General features: G+C 40.3%; 1 protein-coding gene across 2 annotated transcripts in view; it reads right to left on the bottom strand.

Annotated features, from left to right (window-relative positions):
- The window catches only part of EPHA6 (EPH receptor A6), an 888,766-nt gene extending 873,780 nt beyond the window's left edge, over positions 1 to 14,986 (bottom strand). For both annotated transcript variants that reach the window (XM_088481055.1, XM_088481056.1), the window contains exon 1: positions 14,884 to 14,986. In XM_088481055.1, the coding sequence (XP_088337181.1) occupies positions 14,884 to 14,986 (103 nt within the window). The remainder of the gene's footprint in view (positions 1 to 14,883) is intronic.
- Between the last annotated feature and the right edge of the window lie 3,955 nt (positions 14,987 to 18,941).

The raw sequence follows: 18,941 nt of genomic DNA, 5'->3' as shown, positions 1-18,941 counted from the left end.
TGCTTATGGCTCCACTATTCATTATCAACATTGTCAATAATTGGTTTTACAGTAAATATCTCCATCTCTTCATTACAGAAAATTATGAAACCATTAGGTTGCAGGTTGCATCACAACTTAGTGCATAGAATTAAATGTAGGAAAACATATAGATAAGAAGTATGTAAAGAAGCAAACAATTTTGTGAATTATCAATATGTTTACTGGAAACTATTGTAATGAATACACAGAGGCTCACACTCACTTAGGAAAGTGTTCCCATTTTCATGTAATTCCCAGGGAAGCTATGCCCGGGTGCAAAAGTTTCATTGTTTGACAGGAATGGGTGATCAAGAGACCATTAGGTGAAAATAGGAGATTGTCTAAAATTCCAATGTTTAGGGGAGCCTAAACCTTGAATGAGTTATATAATTTCACTGGCTTAAGTACCTGGTGTTGCCTGGGTTTAAATCTTCAAGTTATTAAGTTAAGGTGCATACACACTAGATATGCTCCCTGAGCGATATCGTCTAGTGTGTCCCCGGCAGGCTGTGCTCAATGTCGTTCATGACATTGAGCACAGCCGCTGAACGATATCATTAGCGATATCGTTCAGCGCCGGGCTCTCTCACCCATTCCCTGACATGCAGCAACCTGACGAGGTCGTCAGGTTGGCCTGCATGTCAGCCCGATGAACGAGGATGACGAACGACCCGCGGGAATGCGCGTCGTCGTCATCGTTCATCTTTTTTGTGTTAAAAATGGACGATAAAGTGGACGACTGAACGATAACGATATCGTTATCGTTCAGTCGTCCACTTTAATCGCCCAGTGTGTACGCACCATTAGGCATCCTAGACCAATTGCCACCCCTCTGTGAAGTTTTCATCCAAATCCATCTAGTGGAAGGCCCAGAACAGGCTCCCCGGGTCAAAGTTCTGCCCAGCGTACACCAACGGGAGGTCCAACAGGAACTAATCTTCAGGTTATTAAGTTAGGCATCCCAGATCAATTGCCACCCCCTGTTAAGATTGCATCCAAATCAATCCAGTGGAAGGCCCAGAACGGGCTCCCCAGGTCAAAATTCTGCCCAAGATACACCAAGGGAGAGCAGACCAGGACCTCAAATCCTCAGTATTTCTTCTGGGATCCAATGTTACCACTCTGTTAAGTTTTTGTCTAAATCCATCCAGTGGAATGCTCAGAACATGCTCCTCGGGTCAAAGTTCTGCCCAGCGTACACCCAAGCGAGGTCCGACCAGGACCCCACCCCCCTAAAACCTGGCCAGGATCCAACTTGACCACCTATAATAAGTTTCATCCCAATTGGTGCAGGGGTGTCCGAATGCATAACCGGACAAATAAACAAACATACAAATTAATTTTATATATGATTCATCCAGTGTTTTTAATACTATTGTGGCACCCCCACAAGGAGCACTGGTCTCTGATATGATGTGATGTCACAGTCAAGCACTACACTCCCTGTTTGTTCAGCCGAAGATAAACCCATAACTCTTAATATGTGAAGGAAAGAAGCAGTAGGGGATGGGGACATAGGTTTCTATATACTAAGCTTTGGAGAAGGGATAAAGTGGAAAGAGTTAAAATATCAACCAATCAGCTACTAACTGTCATTTTTCAAACATAGCCTGTAACATGGCAGTTAGGAGCTGATTGGGAGGTACTTTATCTCCTTCCAGTTTATCTCTTTCCAAGACTTAGTACATAGACCCCATAATGCCAAGGAGTAGTGCTGACCCAGGCTGCATTCAGATTGGCTCCTAGGTGGTCCTGTCATCTGCCCAATTCATTACACATCTGCAAAAAAGATAACATAAACTTACACATGAGCAGAAAAAACAGGCTGCTAGGGAATGCATTGGTGGCAGCCCCTAGAAGCCAGGTAAGGCTGCGGTAATAAAAGCAGAGGTGGCCTCCCTCTTACTTTAAAGCCTTTTAATGAAAACTAATAGGAAGCACATCTTTATGTAGCACACAGTATCAGCTTCCATGTATGGCATTATTGGAGAATTTTCATCGGAAATTAGCATATGTTATGTAAACTATGAACCAATATACAAAGAATGTATTTTTTAAAGAACCCTAAAAGGAGATAGGTGCAACATAGCACCGTGGGCAGTCATGTCAATTAGCCGGCAGCAAGCTGGAAAGCTCGGAGTTAGGCATGCTTCACATACAGTTTAATCGCAGTTGAGATTTAATATTAAACAACAGAAATGTATTGATGTGTTAATGATTCATCCCCGATCAAGATATGAGCATGTCTATCATTTGTAGCAGTAATTACTCTTTGCGCAAACACCTTCAAACTTAAAATAAGCTGTCTATAATATTAGCAATACTTAACAGCAGTTATAATTAGTACAGAGGTTCTTTTAGTTTAGTCCAACATTTATTATGTATTTCGATGTTGCCATCAACTATTGACAAACTTCACAAACGTAGTGGATTTGGGAGGTACAACTACTACTATTAGATCTGATTACACAACATTATTCATTTATTTATTAACAGTTTCTTATATAGAACAACATATTCCGTTGCGCTTCACATTTGGAAACATTGATAGAACAAAACTGGGTAATAATAGACAGGCAGAGATAGGAAGGCCCTGCTCGCAAGCTTACAATATATATAATACTAGTTGAAGTACCATTGAAATCCATCCAGTGGAAGGCTCAGTACAGGCTCCCCGGAACAAAGTTCAGCCCAGCATATACCAGCAGGAGGTCCGACCAGGACCTCAACCCCCTAGTATGTCTTCTGGGATCCAATGTTACCACTCTGTGAAGTTTTCGGCCAAATTATGTGATATTGTCTAAGTCCATACAGTGAAAGGCCCGGAACAGGCTCCCTGGGTCAAAGTTCTGCCAAGTGCACTCCAATGGGAGGTCCAACGTGGACCCTAACCCCCCTAGAACCTGGCTGGGATCCAACTGTACCACCTCGGGTAGGTTTTCATCCCAATCGGTGCAGGGGTATTCGAATGCATAACCAGACAGACAAACAAACATACCAATGAATTTTATATATTATATAAGCTTACTACGTTATATTACATTACAAACAATATTTGTATGTCTTGAAATGTACAGGTGGGTATGTTAAAGTATTGAGCACATAAGCCACGACAGCTTTACACCTAGATTTAAAGGTACCTATTACCTGCCTATACTTCAGACACATGTCATGAAAATAAGTTGTATCACTATTGGTTTCCAGCAAACTACATTCTCCTGACCAATGCTTCAGCCTAAATTCTGGTGATATAGCCACTATATTTAAAGTCTTAACACTAATTGGCTCTTTAAATCTAACAGAAACAGTATATGAATGATATTGTGCCAGAGCACGAAAACCGCGGGCTGTTACATTTGAGCCTATGTCTGTCACCTATTTCACTGTATTTTCGAAACAAGTGACAAGTTGACTAAGCAGATGAAATAAAACAAATTGGTACACACCATCCATTTGTTCAAAAGACGCTTTTCTTCTAAGTGTTTCGCTAAAAGCAAGAAGCACCTTTTATACTCGACCAATGTCAAAATCACCTTCTTCTGCTACATGACTGGTTTTAAAAAGTGTGCGGAGATTGCACAGATGACAGACTCAGTCAGCGAAAGCAAAACACAAAGATTACGTTTTACTAGCTCCGACTTTTTGTTTCGTTATGAACTTGTTAACACATACTAATTGGTATTGTACATTGACTTTTCAGCAAATAATCCTTGTAACATGCTGATCATACATTAAAGAGGCTACACTTTACCTCCTTAACTCCTCCGTAATCTCCTGATTGTGTACTCTGGCCTCCAGCCATGGCAGTAGGAGCAGTCGGGTTGTGCAGTAATATCGGGAAGTCACATTACTGCAACCTCCAGTAAGTTATATCCCCAGCCCTGAGTACAGTAATGCCATCACTGAGAGCCAGGGTACCCCCTCCTCACCCCCACCGCCGCCACCTCTCTGCATCCCTGAGTGTCTGTTTTAAAATAAAATCTGCAGACTTTTACTTTTATATGGTCATGGAATGCCTTTGTGATATGTATTATAAGGAATACATGTTGTACTATGTAATATCCTACCTACAGTACCCAGAAAAAACAATTACAGTAAATTGACATTCTTGTCATTTATCAACACTGATGGCCATGCCTTATGTGTAGTTTTATGGGAATCGGTATGTAATGCCGTCAGGATGCTTCCTGTCACAATACCGACAGCGGCATCCCAATGGTTAGTATCCCGACAGAGGTCAGGTAAGTATACTTACCCTCCCCCCTTCTCCCCCTAACCCTCCCTTCTTGTAGCCTAACCCTCCCCACTCCACACCCTAAACCTCCCAGTTAGTGCCTAAACCTAACCCTCCCCCCTTAGTGGCTAACCCTAACCCTCCCAGTGGTGCCTAACCCAAACCCTCCCCCCTTAGTGGCTAACCCTAACCCTCCCCCTAGGGGTGCCTAAACCCCCCAAAAGCTACCGCTAACCCCACTATGTAACCTAAACCTAACCCTCCCCCCCTGCGGCTAACACTACGGACGCCCCGGACTTACCTCATTCTGGTAACCGTACTTCTGTGTTCCGGCGTTCGGGTTAAGATAGGCGTCTGTATTTCGACAACTATCTCAAGTCCCTTGTCGGGATTCAGCCGCCGGGATTTAGACGAGCGGCCGCTAACTACATCATGTTTTATGTTATGTAATGACAAAAAATCATTCCGTTTTTATCACTCCGGAAGAGCTCCAATAGAAAGTACAGTAAACATGTTCTGTATAATTAGGATTTTTTTTATTCTTCCAGGTAACAGGGAGTTTATATTTGCAAATTGCAGCGATTCATTACAGGAAAAAATCTCCACAGCTGCAAAACATAAAATACAGGCCCAAACAACTACAGCCTGGGACAGAATGCAGCCACCGTGTAAGCATTAAAAAATGTTGACAATCATAATGTCAATACCACAATGTCAACAGTTGGGATGTCAGTATTGTTGAAATGTCAACATGTCGACTTCTGCAGACTGCATACTCGCAATGTGGACGTGTGAAATGTCGACATTCTGCAGAATTCCGATGAGTTAGGCTGTGGGTGGGTTAGGCTGCAGAAGGGGAGGGATAGAATTAGGCTGCGAGAGGGGGTGGTTAGGGTTAGGCTGGGGGGAGGAGAGGGATAGGGATAGGTTGCAGGAGGGGAGGGATATAGTTAGGCTGCGGGAGGGTATGGTTAGGGTTAGGCTGCAGGAGGGGAGGGATAGGGTTAGGCTGGGGAGGGATATGAATATTCTGAGGGTTAGGCTGCGGGAGGGGAGGCTTAGGCTGCAGGAGGGATGGGATAGGGTTAGACTGCGGGAGGGGTGGGATAGGTTTAGGCTGCGGGTGGGGTGGGATAGGGTTAGGCTGCGAGAGGGGTGGGATAGATTTAGGCACTAGCTGGAGGGTTGGGCGTTAGCGTTACTTGATGGATATGATGACCACCAGAACTCTGGATCAGCTCATCGCCGGACCCAGAAGACACCGCTGCATCGTCACAGTCGGCAGAGCTGCTACCAGGTAAGTGATCGGCACACCGCCAGGATACATAATTTTGTCTACATTATAATCATGGCAACATTTCATCAGTGTCGACCTGATGAATGTCGACACTACGGCAATGACAATGTTCTCAGGTTAACATTATGAATGGTGACAAAACAAACCCAACACGCCTGGACCGTGGCTTTGACATAGTAAGATATGACTGCAACACATATATAGAAGTAGTACAACATTGTTTGCAAATTTCTCTTGCAAAGTGAAACATATTTATGCTTTTGAATAGGTAGTAAAGCACTGAATGGTGCCCATTTTTAACAGTCAAAAGTGTGGGAAATAAAGTCCTAATGTAACGGATTATTAATAACTATTAAAAAAGTGTTTATCAATGGAACTTCTGAGAATTGTTCACTAGGTTTTCAAAAGGATGGCTGCCTTCTAGGTTGACCTATTATTTACCAATGAAGAGAGAGTGTGTAGAGTGGAAGGTGAATATAAAGATATATTTGCGTGTTCAACACATAACTACTGTAAATGAGTGGCCTCGACCAATTAAAACAAGTAAATAAGCATATCTAGAAATACTGGGTGGCCATCTGCAGTCAATTATACAAAAAAGGTTGAAACAGCATATCTGGTTAGATGGATCAATATGAAGGATTACCCAGCCTTCCTAGGTCTGAAAATCCTTCTTACCACTAGAGATATAACGTAACAGGATCTAGGGATTAAGCAGCTGGACTATATGCCCATCTATGAATTTTCAATACTCTAGAGGGAAGGATTAATATCAGAACCTAAGAAACATTTGTCTCCTAGATGTAAAGACTGAATTAATGGTGTTGTGCATGCTCCACAATACAAAAACTATCGGGGAAGATCCAAGTATTGACAATGCACTAAAAACGGTGTTATCAGTAAAGGTCTGAATTTATGTTGTCTCAGTCAACCTGACTAAATATTAATGTCTGCAATAAATAATCAATAGCGACCACATTTAAAATTGATGGTGTTAATGTATATATATATATATATATATATATATACACACACACACTGGTGCCAAAAGTCATGGAATAGCAGTATGTAAAGGTAATGACATCTCGTGAGTCAGTTTGAACACTGGCTAGGCTACTCATGGCAAGGCAATGTGGATTATCGGAGTTCGAATGGAGCACGATAGTGAGTGCCCAACGGATGGAACATTCCATTTCTGTAGTTGTACGGGCATTCAGCATTCCTTGATCTACGGTGTCACATGTGTTCCGGGAATACCTCATGGAAGGCATAACCAACTACCATAGACAACGTAGTGGCTGACCATGAGTGCTTAATGATCGTGACCAGTGGCATCTGGCCAGAATTATCCATGGTAACAGGCAGGCGACACTGGCTGAAATCACATCTATATTCAATGCATGAGGTACCAGACGCATATCCAGCAGGTCAGTGCAACGTTCTTTAGCTTTAATGCGAAATGGGAGCAGAAGACCCACCAGAGTCCTCCTGTTAACACTATGACAATGGACACCACGCCTCACCTGGGCTTGTGATGTCGCTAATTGGACCCTGGGAGGCTGGCTCGTGAAGTCGCTAATTGGACCCTATGGGTCTGGCAACATGTGGCATGGTCTGATGAGTCACAGTTCCAGTTGTTTTGGAATGATGGTAAAGGCTCGGGTGTAGTGCAGACCCCATGAGGCCATGAACCCCAATTGTCAACCAGGCACCATGCAGCCTGGCGGTGGTTAAAGAATGGTGTGGAGTGTATTCACGCGGGCATGGGATGGGTCTGTCTGAACACGTCATTGACTGGTAACTGCTATGTTGCATTGCTTGATCACCCTTTGCAACCCTTCATGGACTTCATGTAGCCCCACAACAATGGAAAATTTCAGCAGAATAATGCACCGTGTCATCGGTTCCAAGTTGTCCAGAATTGGTTCGAATAGCATTCTGGAGAATTGTGATGAATTGTGGCCACCACATTCGCCGGACATGGACCCAATTGAGCATTTTTGGGATTTTGTGGAGAGGTTCATTCGCACCCTAGATCCTGCAAATACAAGTATCAGGTAACTGTTGGAAGCTACCCAGATGGTATACGTCCACATCTCTCCAGAGGACTTCCGTCCACTTGGGGGATTGATACCACTCTACACAATATTAGGCATCTATCCCACGACTTTTGGCACTTCAGTATATATTTATATTTAGAAATACAAAGTCAGCAGTCAGTATTCAGAGCAATATGAGTGAACGTTAATGAATACAACTAAGCATAAGAATATTTTAAGGACATTTACAACTTTTCTGAGAAAGAAATACAGAAATAATAGTGTGGGAATAGAAGAAATAAAACTGTAGATACATATTGTACTTTATTTCCAAAAAAATAAGTTTTTCATAACCTTGTTCAACTCATGAGGATGTAAAGTGTTTATTTAAAAATTCTCAAACATCTACCCTTTTTGAGTGTTATGATCGCTGCAGCAATGTTTATAAACCATGTTCTTATTCTGTATTGTCTTGTACTGTAAGTCTCTGTTTTACGAGTTTGCTCATTTGTTAATGTACTTTGTGAGGTGCTGCGGAACCCTTGTGGTGCCATATAAACAAAGGATAATAATAATAATACCCTTGTGCTAGTGTCTTCTGAAGGTCTCCCCCTCTTCCTCTTCATGTAATTATTTCAAAAGCTTTAAGGGTACAACAACTGTTGTTCCTGCATTATCGTGTAATAAAGACTGGGTGGGTTTCTATATTGTTTTCTTATTCTCCTCATACAGGTATGTTCTTGGAGTTTCAATTATTTTGTTTTTCCAATATATTTCAGTAAAAGAAGATATTTCTCTGGAATGCTACGACAATTAATAAAGTATTTTATCTTAAAAGATGTCAGATTTATTCTTGGTGTTGGAAATTTTTATGCTTCCCACTATTTTGAAAAATTGCACAAAAAGACAGCTTTTATGACAGTTCTTCACTAGAGACATCATAATTCATGGTTTACAAGCCTTATGTGTGTTATTAAGTATGATACTGTAGGTCCACTGTGCAGAAGTTACCAGATGTTGTTTTGCAATATCACTTAGTATAACTAATACAATTTGGTTGATGCCCAATTCAATTAGCACGTCTTAATTCAATATATTTTTGCTTTTTTTTGTATTCAACCTTTTTTTTCTCTCTCCGACTACTCTTTCTTGTCTTCTCTCTCGCTTCACCCCTTTTATATCATGCACTTTTTCCCCTCTCGTTCTCTCTTATCCATTCTGTTTTTTGTTCTTTACTCCCATCTCACACTGTTTTTACTCATCAGTATCTCCTTCCATTGGGTCCATCTTCAGTTCTTTTAGTTGTTACACCAACCAGACACAAGCTGTGGCATGAACTGTACATGTCGCTGCATTGGCCTGTGCACATGTGCATGGCAGACCTAACGTGCACATGCATGAATTGTGTTGCTAAACTTTACAGAGGGATAATGAAATTATTTTGTCTTTGTTTAGGGATGCAGCTGGGGAAGGGGTGCACCAATGTGATGACATCATTTTTATCAGCACTCGATTTTATTACATATATTGATTATCCTTAGCTTTACCTTTTTTCTTTTTATCTTTACTACTGTACTTTTTTTTAAGACATCCTTGCTTTTTATTTCTGTATTTATTCATTTGTGCCTGTTTTATCTCTTCTTTAATATTAAACAATTTTGGTTGTGGATAATGCTATGATGTTGGTATTGGGTGATTATCAGGAGTGTTTTTGTTTTCATCATGCGGTGGTATGTGATGAGTAAGCATGGGAAATAACAGATGTTTTTGGAGACTGTAGATGTGTGTTATGCCGGAACATTGTGGAAGTATCATCTCTGACACTGGTGAATAGATTCATAGTTCACACCAACTGTAATTACATGCCAACATGATGACATAATTTTTATCAGTAGTCAATCTATATATATATATATATATATATATATAAAATCCTATGTACTGACAGACTCACTAACTTATCAACGCCCAGCCCAAACCCCTGGACATAGAAACATGAAAATCGTGGAGTATATTGTTTCCATGATGTAGGTACCCACTAAGAAGGGATTTTTATGAAATTCGACCCCTAAAATTTTTCCTCCCCCTTTGCATTGTTCTGACTGACTGGTTCATCATGGCTGCAGTACAGTTCAATATACAAACATCAACCATCACCCTAAGTGCTGCCAAATATGACTGGCAGTTGGTGTGGCTCCATTTGAATAGTGAAGGAAGGGAATAGTGTTACTACAGAGGTGAGAGAGGAAAATGTGTTACAAGAGCAGTGACAGGGGAATGTGTTACTATAGTAGTGAGGGAAGTGAATGTGTTACTACACAGGTGAGGGAGGGGAATGTGTTACTACACAGGTGAGGAAGGGGAATGTGTTGCTACACAGATGTGGGATGGGAATGTGTTACTACACAGGTAAGGTAGAAGAATGTCAAATGTGTTACTAGAGGACAAGGGAGGGGAATATATTACCACAGGGGTTATCGGTGGTAATGTGTTACTACAGAGGTGACGGAGGGGAATGTCTTACTACAGGAGTGAGCAGAGGTGAGGGAGGGGAATAAGGTACTACATGTGTGAGTGAGGGCAATGTGTTACTACAGGTGTGACGGAGGGATTGTAATTCTACATATGTGAGGGAGGGCAATGTCGAATGTGTTACAACACAGGCGAGGGAGAGAAATGTGTTGCTACAGAGGAGAGCAATGATAATGTGTTACTGCAGAGGTGAGGGAGTGAAATATGTTAGTAAATAGGTGAGGGAGGGTAATGTCTTACTATAGCAGTGATGCATTACTATAGAGGTGAAGGATTAATATGTTACTGGAGTGGTGAGATGGAAATGGAAACAGTAAATATCTAAGGTCTACCCGGGTGAAAAATTTCTAGTTTAACCATATAGATCAGGGGTAGGCAATGTCTACCACTCCAGCTGCTGTAGAACTACTCATCCCAGCATATACTGTCATAGTTTTAGCGTGCCCTAAGAGCAAAACTGTGGCACGGCATACTGGCATGTGTAGTTATACAGCAGTTAAGAGTGCCACACATTGCCTACCCTTGATATACATGATGCTTATATGAAATATCTGGCCGAGCAGAGAACTCCAGACATCTCAACCAAGCATTATGGTACAACTGACCACCGGAGACAAGTGATAAAAGCAACTTATGCCACAACTCCCACAGAACCATAGTAATGATTTACATTGAAATATTTATCTTGACTGGAGTTCTACCTTAATTATCAAAATGTCTTTAAATTTGAAAGTATTACGTATACATATGTGCATTGTTAACATTGCTACATACATTACTACTCCTCTGCAATCCTATAGCACTTTATTGGCACCAATTTTTACCGAGTTTATATAATTTTTCTCTTCAGCATCAAGAAGCAGAAAAATAGGTCTATTTAACAAATTGAATGCTTTCATTTTTAATTGTTCTCATATGGTATGTGCAAACAAGGGTGGGTTTATGGAGATTCCTCTAATTTTAATAATCAGCACATTTTAAACATTTATCTGTAACCTTTAACAGTGTAAAGAATATTAAAGTATTAATTTTGACAATATGAGCTCACAGTCATTGAAAAGTAACTTTTTGACATTCTGACATTCAAGATATATGGTTCTAAATGTCAACACTTAATAAAGCTTATTTTTTTTGTATTGATTTTGCTTTTGTTTTCAGAATATCAATTTCAAGCAAGGTATTAAATCAAATTTCTAAGGCCACATCTGTAGACACCCCACCTGTCACTAAGTACTCACCTAGACATACATTATCCCTAATTAGATTTATGCATTGAAATATAACAATATAAAATTCCTATACAAAAGAAATATTTGAATACATTAAAGCTTTGAAATCTATGTTACAATAATAAATCATTTTTAACAACACAACACCTGTGCTAAAAGGCCATTTTTTTTCTCGCAGTATGGGCTAAAAAAAAAAAAAAATAAAGAAAAAAAAAAGACAACTACTGTAAATAGGAAAACATTAGGCAATAAGCAAAATTGGAAAAACAAAATCTCACTGGTGTCCACATGCATCTTAGAGCAGTCAACTATTTTTCTTAATATGTTCATATATTGAAGGTAGTTGTTGAACAAGAAAATACTTGCAGAAACAAACATTAGAATTTTGTTTTAGCATTTTATTGCGCATCGCTATTATACATAGATATTTTTATTTTCTCCAAATTACATTTTTTTTTTTTATCAACGGCATAAATCATTATGGTGAATTATAAAATACATTCAATTGAACTTACTGTTTAAAGATTGAAGTGTTAACATAGATGCAGGACAGATGGCCTATTCATTGCTGAGTTAAAATGCTGTTTATTTTAAAAAAAAATTATGAAATATGTCAAATTGTGAAGCTTCTTGGAAATAATGAAAACACATCCTATCCGCACTGTCTGATATGGCGCTATGGTATTGCTTTCAGATTGTAAATTTGAGCCCAATATTAAACGGTCACTTGCAAATTAGTTTTTTGTTAACATATGCCAGTGGTGTATTATGGATTAAATGCATAATTTAGATGTAATTTGCAGTTTTACATTATCTGTGTATCATAGCTATAGCACAGTAACCTCAATTGTTCACATTCTCTTTTGATATTCATTTTGTAAACTGAACTATGTGTTATTTAATAACACAGTATAAAGGTGCAAAATACAGTGACCCATGGTGACTTTTCAGCAATTACCTTTTGACCTATACAGTGCAGGTGAGACAACAAAAGCAGTTATCTGATTGGTTGCTATGAGTGTTTTTCCTTTCGTCACTTATAGTACTTTGTTAGTAAATAATCATCACACATACTGGTTTTCCTAAAAGTAAAACTTAAAAAAAAGCAAGCAATGTGGACAGTTATTCTGCCAATGGAAGACATCTATTTCACTTTATTTCAAAATGACAAATCATTGATTTAATCAAGAAATACACATTTTTGGGCATAACATCATTTTACAGCAAATGTACCCTTTTATTGCATTTAATGTTTTGCCAAATTGATTTACAATGGATGTCTTACAGCGTGCATCTGTAGACCATTTTCCAGTGATGTTTTCAAATTATGATGCATGTAATCCATTGTGGATGGTACTTTGGAAAAAAAAACTACATTTCACACCCTAAGTGGAAATAGCAAACAGAGTATACAGCCGGCATGTGTCATTTCTGATGTAGACCAGCTGATAAATAACGATTGGTAACCCTAACGCCAAAATATACCAGTAATAGATTCATGTTATTCGTCCGTAACATCATAAATATATAGTATATTTCTGTTGCATCTATTAATGCATTTTGCATCCATTTATTCTATGGGGCAATATTGCTATTTGGCCAATTCTAGTCTTTCTATTTTCAATGGACATCAGATATTACGCATTATTAAATATTCATATGGAGATAAACAATTGTAGTGTGCCCAAATATAAACAGGCCAATACTGTATGTGGAATTCCTCTTTATAACAAGACTTCTGAAAACTTATTTTACCAGGAGACAATACAGTACACAGGCGTGTGACTGCAACATTAGAATGTGGCAAAGCCAAACTTTTTAAAGTATTTTGCTACAAAAATAATACAATATAAATACACCCACTTAACTGGCTTCTATCTCTCTCTCTCAACTTTAAAAGTTTTTAAAACTTATTCTTTCATCGGACACAGAGATATAAAATTTTCAGTCCATAAGATCTATTATGGTAGAATATACTCCAGCAATATAATGCAGTGTGTAGCAAATAAGGGTCCAAACACCAGAACACCCATGATCATTATGGTATGTGATGCTGCTCATTCTAAGTTGTATTGGTTTGTGATACGGGGTCAAGGTGCACTATATGCGTATAGTTTAGTATGTATACAATATACACAGATAGTGATACCTATGCACTTAAACTTAGCAAAAAGTTAAAATATCATTAGATTATAGAAAATAACTACATGTTTATTGAAATATGTTTAATGATAGATAGATAGATAGATAGATAGATAGATAGATAGATAGATAGATAGATAATGTATTAATTTACTCACTTTGCATATAATTGTAATTCTCAAGCAAGGAGATTCCTTTAGAGTATAATACCATATACACGTACTTGTTAAGTCCTCACACAACTGACTAATGACACATAGCAATTATATAATGAAACACAGTTAAAAAATGAAGAGTGTTTCCTCTTAGTCACGGAACAGCCAGGAAAATGGTATATAGCTGTTTTATCCCTATGAGTATTGGAAAGCTAACAAATGTTATATATGTTTCGCTTTAAGGTGTACAGTGTGGCTATTGTGAATACTATTGTAGTAGTGTTCGCTGTATGAAATGAAGGTGGGCAAAGCAAGCCTACTACATGATTATATGAAGCTGTAGGAGTAGTCTATGTACTTTCTACTGTAGGTTTTGTAATATAATAAGTTAATAACTTCAAAGCAGTAGCCTATGGATTTACTGTATAAAGTCAATGATATTCATTGTGTAAGGCACCAACTCACCAGTAGGAGCTATATAATTAAACAGGTACAGTATAGGTAAAAAGGTACAATAAGTTCACCTCTTTCTAAACATTAGTAATCAACAATGGAATACAAACAGAAATCCTAATAGTCTAATGGAAAAAGTATAATTTGTCCAAAACAACACACCATATTACCTTAATAAGTAATAAAATATATATTTTCTAAGATTGAATTAAACAAATCCTTATTGATGGTGAGGATATCATACAACTTCCCTGACCATTTCCTAAGAGTGAATCACTGCATAATTTGTTACTTGCTTAGAGCCCCTTTTACTACAGGTAGTACCTACTTTCCTCTACAGTACCGAAAAGTCAGTTAACTTTTTTACAAGTAAAATAATGTTATAGAGATTCCATACAGAATTAATGATTATTTGTTATTTTAGTTACACCCGTGTATTACACTATAGTGTGAAGTCATGGATATTTAGTCTCAAAATATTCCTGTGCGGCACTAATAAATTGATTTTAATTCTGTCTGTCCATCTATTTAATTCATTCTACTGTTCCTTACCAGAGATGTTATTCTGTATTGAATTTTCTAATGCCAAGCCTTGAATATAACGTGAATTTGTTAACCTCATAAACAAAACCCAGTTAGTGGATTACTGATATATTACAAGTAATATGACAATTAATTAAAACACATAGAGATGCCACAAAGTATAACTTCTGTATAAACCACAGTACTGTCACTGAGAAAAACCAAAGTAGTGTCACTTAAGTGACATTACATTACTCACCTTGGTTATCAGTGAAGTGGCTGGAGCCGACCAAGAACTTGGTGAGCAGGGGCAAGAGTAGAGAAGCCCTCAACAGCAGAGTCTTCTCATCACAAGTCCCCATGTCTTACCGGCTCCCTTTGAAGACAGCTCCAGCTCTTCTTCCTCTCTTCTCAATGTTGCAATTAACAATCCAACACAGAAATAGGCGCAGGATCCTCGGGGGCGTGGCCTCTGGCTGCTCCCCACATGCGCTTAAGCAAAAAAAATAAAAAAGAGGGGCTAGGCCAATTAGACAATTATGTCGCAAAATGGCCTTGTGCAAATGTGCAATGTGCTCCAGTTTTACTTAGCGGGTGCCAGAGACGTCTACAGTACATCTGATACCGTTTCTCCTACCTCTTTTGGGAAACACTGAATTCGGCAATTCTTTAAGTGTATCCGGTTGCTTACTATAACCTCTGTAATATCCAGGGATCATGTGATATTATTTTATGCAGGTGATTGATTAGTAGTCACACACTGCATTCGCGCGTTGCCCTTAGCCTCCAGCTAACAAGCAGTCCATAGGCATGCGCCCAGGACTGATAAGAGTATCGGTTCCAGATGTTAGTCCCTGGCCTAGATGGGGTCGCGAGTGGACAGTGGCATCCAGAAGAATGTCATGTAAAGGTGCAGCCAGACAGTCTGTGAAGTGCAGCCCGTTAATGGATGGCGCTGCCCGTTCTAGTTATTCCTTATGATGCAGCTTATGGTTCAGCCAAGCGCACCAGCCGGTGACTCAGCCAGACGCGCGTTCTAGCATTGGAGTGCGCTCCGTCTGGCACCAGCTCAGTGTGGACCCGTCAGATAATAGGCAGCTCCGTTTTATCGGTTTCATCATGTTTGGAATAAGCAGACTTGTAGTTAGTACATCGACCCTGAAGCACTGTGCACTATAACTGGAGTGAAGGCACTGGTATGCGCAATGCTGGGCGCACGCACTAGCGCTTTGTATTCTGCGTGTGCGCCAAGCACTAATCCCAGTGCAGACAGTGTGCGTATGAGGAACCTCCACCAGGCAGGCTTGCAGGACCAATGCAAGTGCAGCAGAGCAGTCACTCCAAAGTCTGCTCTGCACCCTGATGTGCAATATGTGCTGAGGATCTGTTGTGAAGATGTGCTATACCAGCATTACTGAGTGCACAGACGGCGAGAGGTATTGGCTGAGGATGTGCAAGCTGTGCATGATGCATGAGATGAGGGTGAGTAGATGTGTGTGTGTACTGAACCCCCAGTGATCACTCATTTGAAGTGCACTGCTGCGTCCTGCTCCCTGGCTGTGCCTCTGCTCTGGGCTGCAGGTGGGAAGTTTGGAGAAGAAGGCTCCTCGCAGGACCCTCCCTTCAGATGACAGAGACCCCATCCCCCTCTCCCATCAGCAGCAGCAGATCTCCTTCCTCCCAAATCCTTCCAGCAAAAAATCAGTGGCAGGGAAATTCCATCTATCTGGCCACACTCCGGGGATTCAGTCCTCAAGGTTGCAGACAGGACATTTTACATTCCAGGCATGGAGCTGCCTCTCCAAATAAAACTTGCAGCTCTCCCCCAAGAAATGTAATCAAGTTGACAAGAGATGGCTCATCCACATATGACATTAGACCTTATTGCTCTGTCAGGGTCGGTGTGTCAGTGAGATGCAGAAGGTAAGGAGGGATGCTTGGGAAAGTCAATGCGCCCTGCTTCCATGGATAATACAGCAGCAGAGGAGATGGATACAGACAGAGGTACCAGTGCAATCTGTGGCTGAGGGATAGAGGATGCAGAGAGTTGGGAGAAGCCAGCTGTTCTGCTGTATGTCTCCGCCGGGCACAGAGAAGTGCAGAGCAGCTTCCCTGGCTGCTATCTGCAGGTCACACGCAGTGCTCGGCACTAGAGGGGGTTAGTAGACTAGACAAGCTCTCTGTGTGGATGCATGAGGAGGACAGACCGTGGGAAAAGCAGGTGCCTTCTTCCAGGGCTGCACAGGTTCAAATGCATAAAAGCAGGATTCACTTAACCACTTCTCAGAGGGTTTGCAGAGCACGGCAGAGGGGGGTGGGCTTCATTTAAAGCTGTAGCCCCTACATGTCCAAGCCATCATTTGTTCATATAACATGTATCCGTTATCACTTATCACACCAAGCAGACGACAAAAGGGTTTAATAGAGGACGAGGACCAGTGTGTGTATGTGTTACTATATAATGTGTGTGTATATAATTATAATGTGTGTGTGTTGCTATAGAATTATAATAATGTATGTGTCTCTGTGTGTGTTACTATAGAATTAAAATGTGTATGTGTGTGTGTGTGAGACTATATAATAAATATAATAATGTATGAGTGTCTCTGTGTGTGTGTGTGTGACTATATAATAAATATAGTAATGCATGAGTGTCTGTGTGTGTGTGTATGACTGTACTGTATGTAAATTACAAGAATGTGAGTCTGTGTATGTAAATGACTATAATTATAAGACCATCTGTGTATAAGAATGTTTATCCATTGATATTTTCCTCTGTCTGTTAGTGACACTATACCACTCAGTGCTCTGTCAGCTCTACCTTATTGTTTTCCTGCCATGCACAAAGCAGAGTACTGTAGAAGTGCATTGGCTGATATGATTCTTAACCAATGCTTAAAATCCTACTGTACTATATACATGGTTAGTCAGTGCATTAAGGATGTGAGCTGCCTACTCGATTTACAATTATTACAATTACATTTCAATCGGTTTTTACATAACATGCAACTTTACTTAACCCCTCCCCTTAATGTTGTGAATTAATGGCCTGATTCCGAGATTTACGCCAATGAAATTGCGATCTCTTAAGGATCGCGATTACTAAAATATGTTAATGTCTTCCAAAGCTTAGACGAGCATAAGGACTCCCACTGCGTACACATCGGTAACATCAACGCAGATCTGGCAGCCACACAGCTTGTAAGTCAAGTTTGACCTGTTTCCGACACTGCGGCTCTCATGACATGCAGAGAGCTCTCATGCTGCAAAGGCGATTGCATTGGCTAATTCATGCGCGCCCGTAAAATGGAGTTTAAATTGTCCCGAGACGCCTGCGTTTCTCTAGCCACCTCCCATTACCAAACGTTGACTACCTGTCAGCGAGCGAATCCTCTGTGCGAGCATAATAGTAATGCAATTACTGCGCATGTGTGTAGTGCAGCATTCACACATGAGCAATAGCTAACAATCGCTCAATCTGCGTAAATATTTGCATTGCGTATCAGACGCTAAGTGTTGAAGTCTAATAATTCCATGAAACGGGGTAAAATAAGTGTTTAGGAAGTGCTTTGAATTTTTCATGTACTTACTACTCTGCGATAACCCTTAAAGGGACAGTGAGGTTACTTATAGAATATCTTATTTTTATTTTGCGAAGAACGTTTTTGAGGGGTGAAATTGCTCTATCAGTTTCTCTGTCTGTGGAAATGTCTTTTTAGGCACAAGTGTTCCACCCCCCAAAAAAATTATTTTTTTGCAAAAGGCCTGAATCCGTTCTCCTGTCGGCAAGTCTTAAACTGATTATACAGCAGCTAATCCATGTACTCTGGCAAAACTTCAGGTGGCCAAGTTGCTTTCACATTTGATTATAATCATACAAGGACAAACACCTTGGTGACCAAATCTGAAATATGTACATTCTACTACCATGTCCAAACTAGCCTGTCAGACAAGGCATTGTAATTGTAGTCTGATGTAACCATTGTCCTAATAAATTACCATCAATCCCAACCAATATCTGATGGCTTCTCAACAGGTATTGGGGTAGATGTATTATAGCGCACTTAACGTGCCGCTATATCGCTTCCTGCTTCACCTCTTTACCAAACGAAGCAGGAAGCACTACAGATGAGATGTATAAATATCTCATCGGCCGGAGCGGGGGAGCTATAACTCCCCTTTCCAGCACTCCCCGCTAGAGACCGCAGCGCATCAGCCCCTGTGTCTCAGTCCCGGCCAACTCCACTGAGCATGCCCAGGATCTCGCAAATTTTGCGAGATCCCCGCACGCAGCCTGGAGCCAGCAGCCACCGCAGC

The sequence above is a fragment of the Taudactylus pleione genome, unplaced genomic scaffold, assembly GCF_031769625.1.
Source record: "Taudactylus pleione unplaced genomic scaffold, aTauple2 ptg000262l, whole genome shotgun sequence".
Classification (NCBI taxonomy): domain Eukaryota; kingdom Metazoa; phylum Chordata; class Amphibia; order Anura; family Myobatrachidae; genus Taudactylus; species Taudactylus pleione.
The sequence above is the reverse complement of the archived record's forward strand: the minus strand, read 5'-3'. Positions and strand labels throughout refer to the sequence as shown.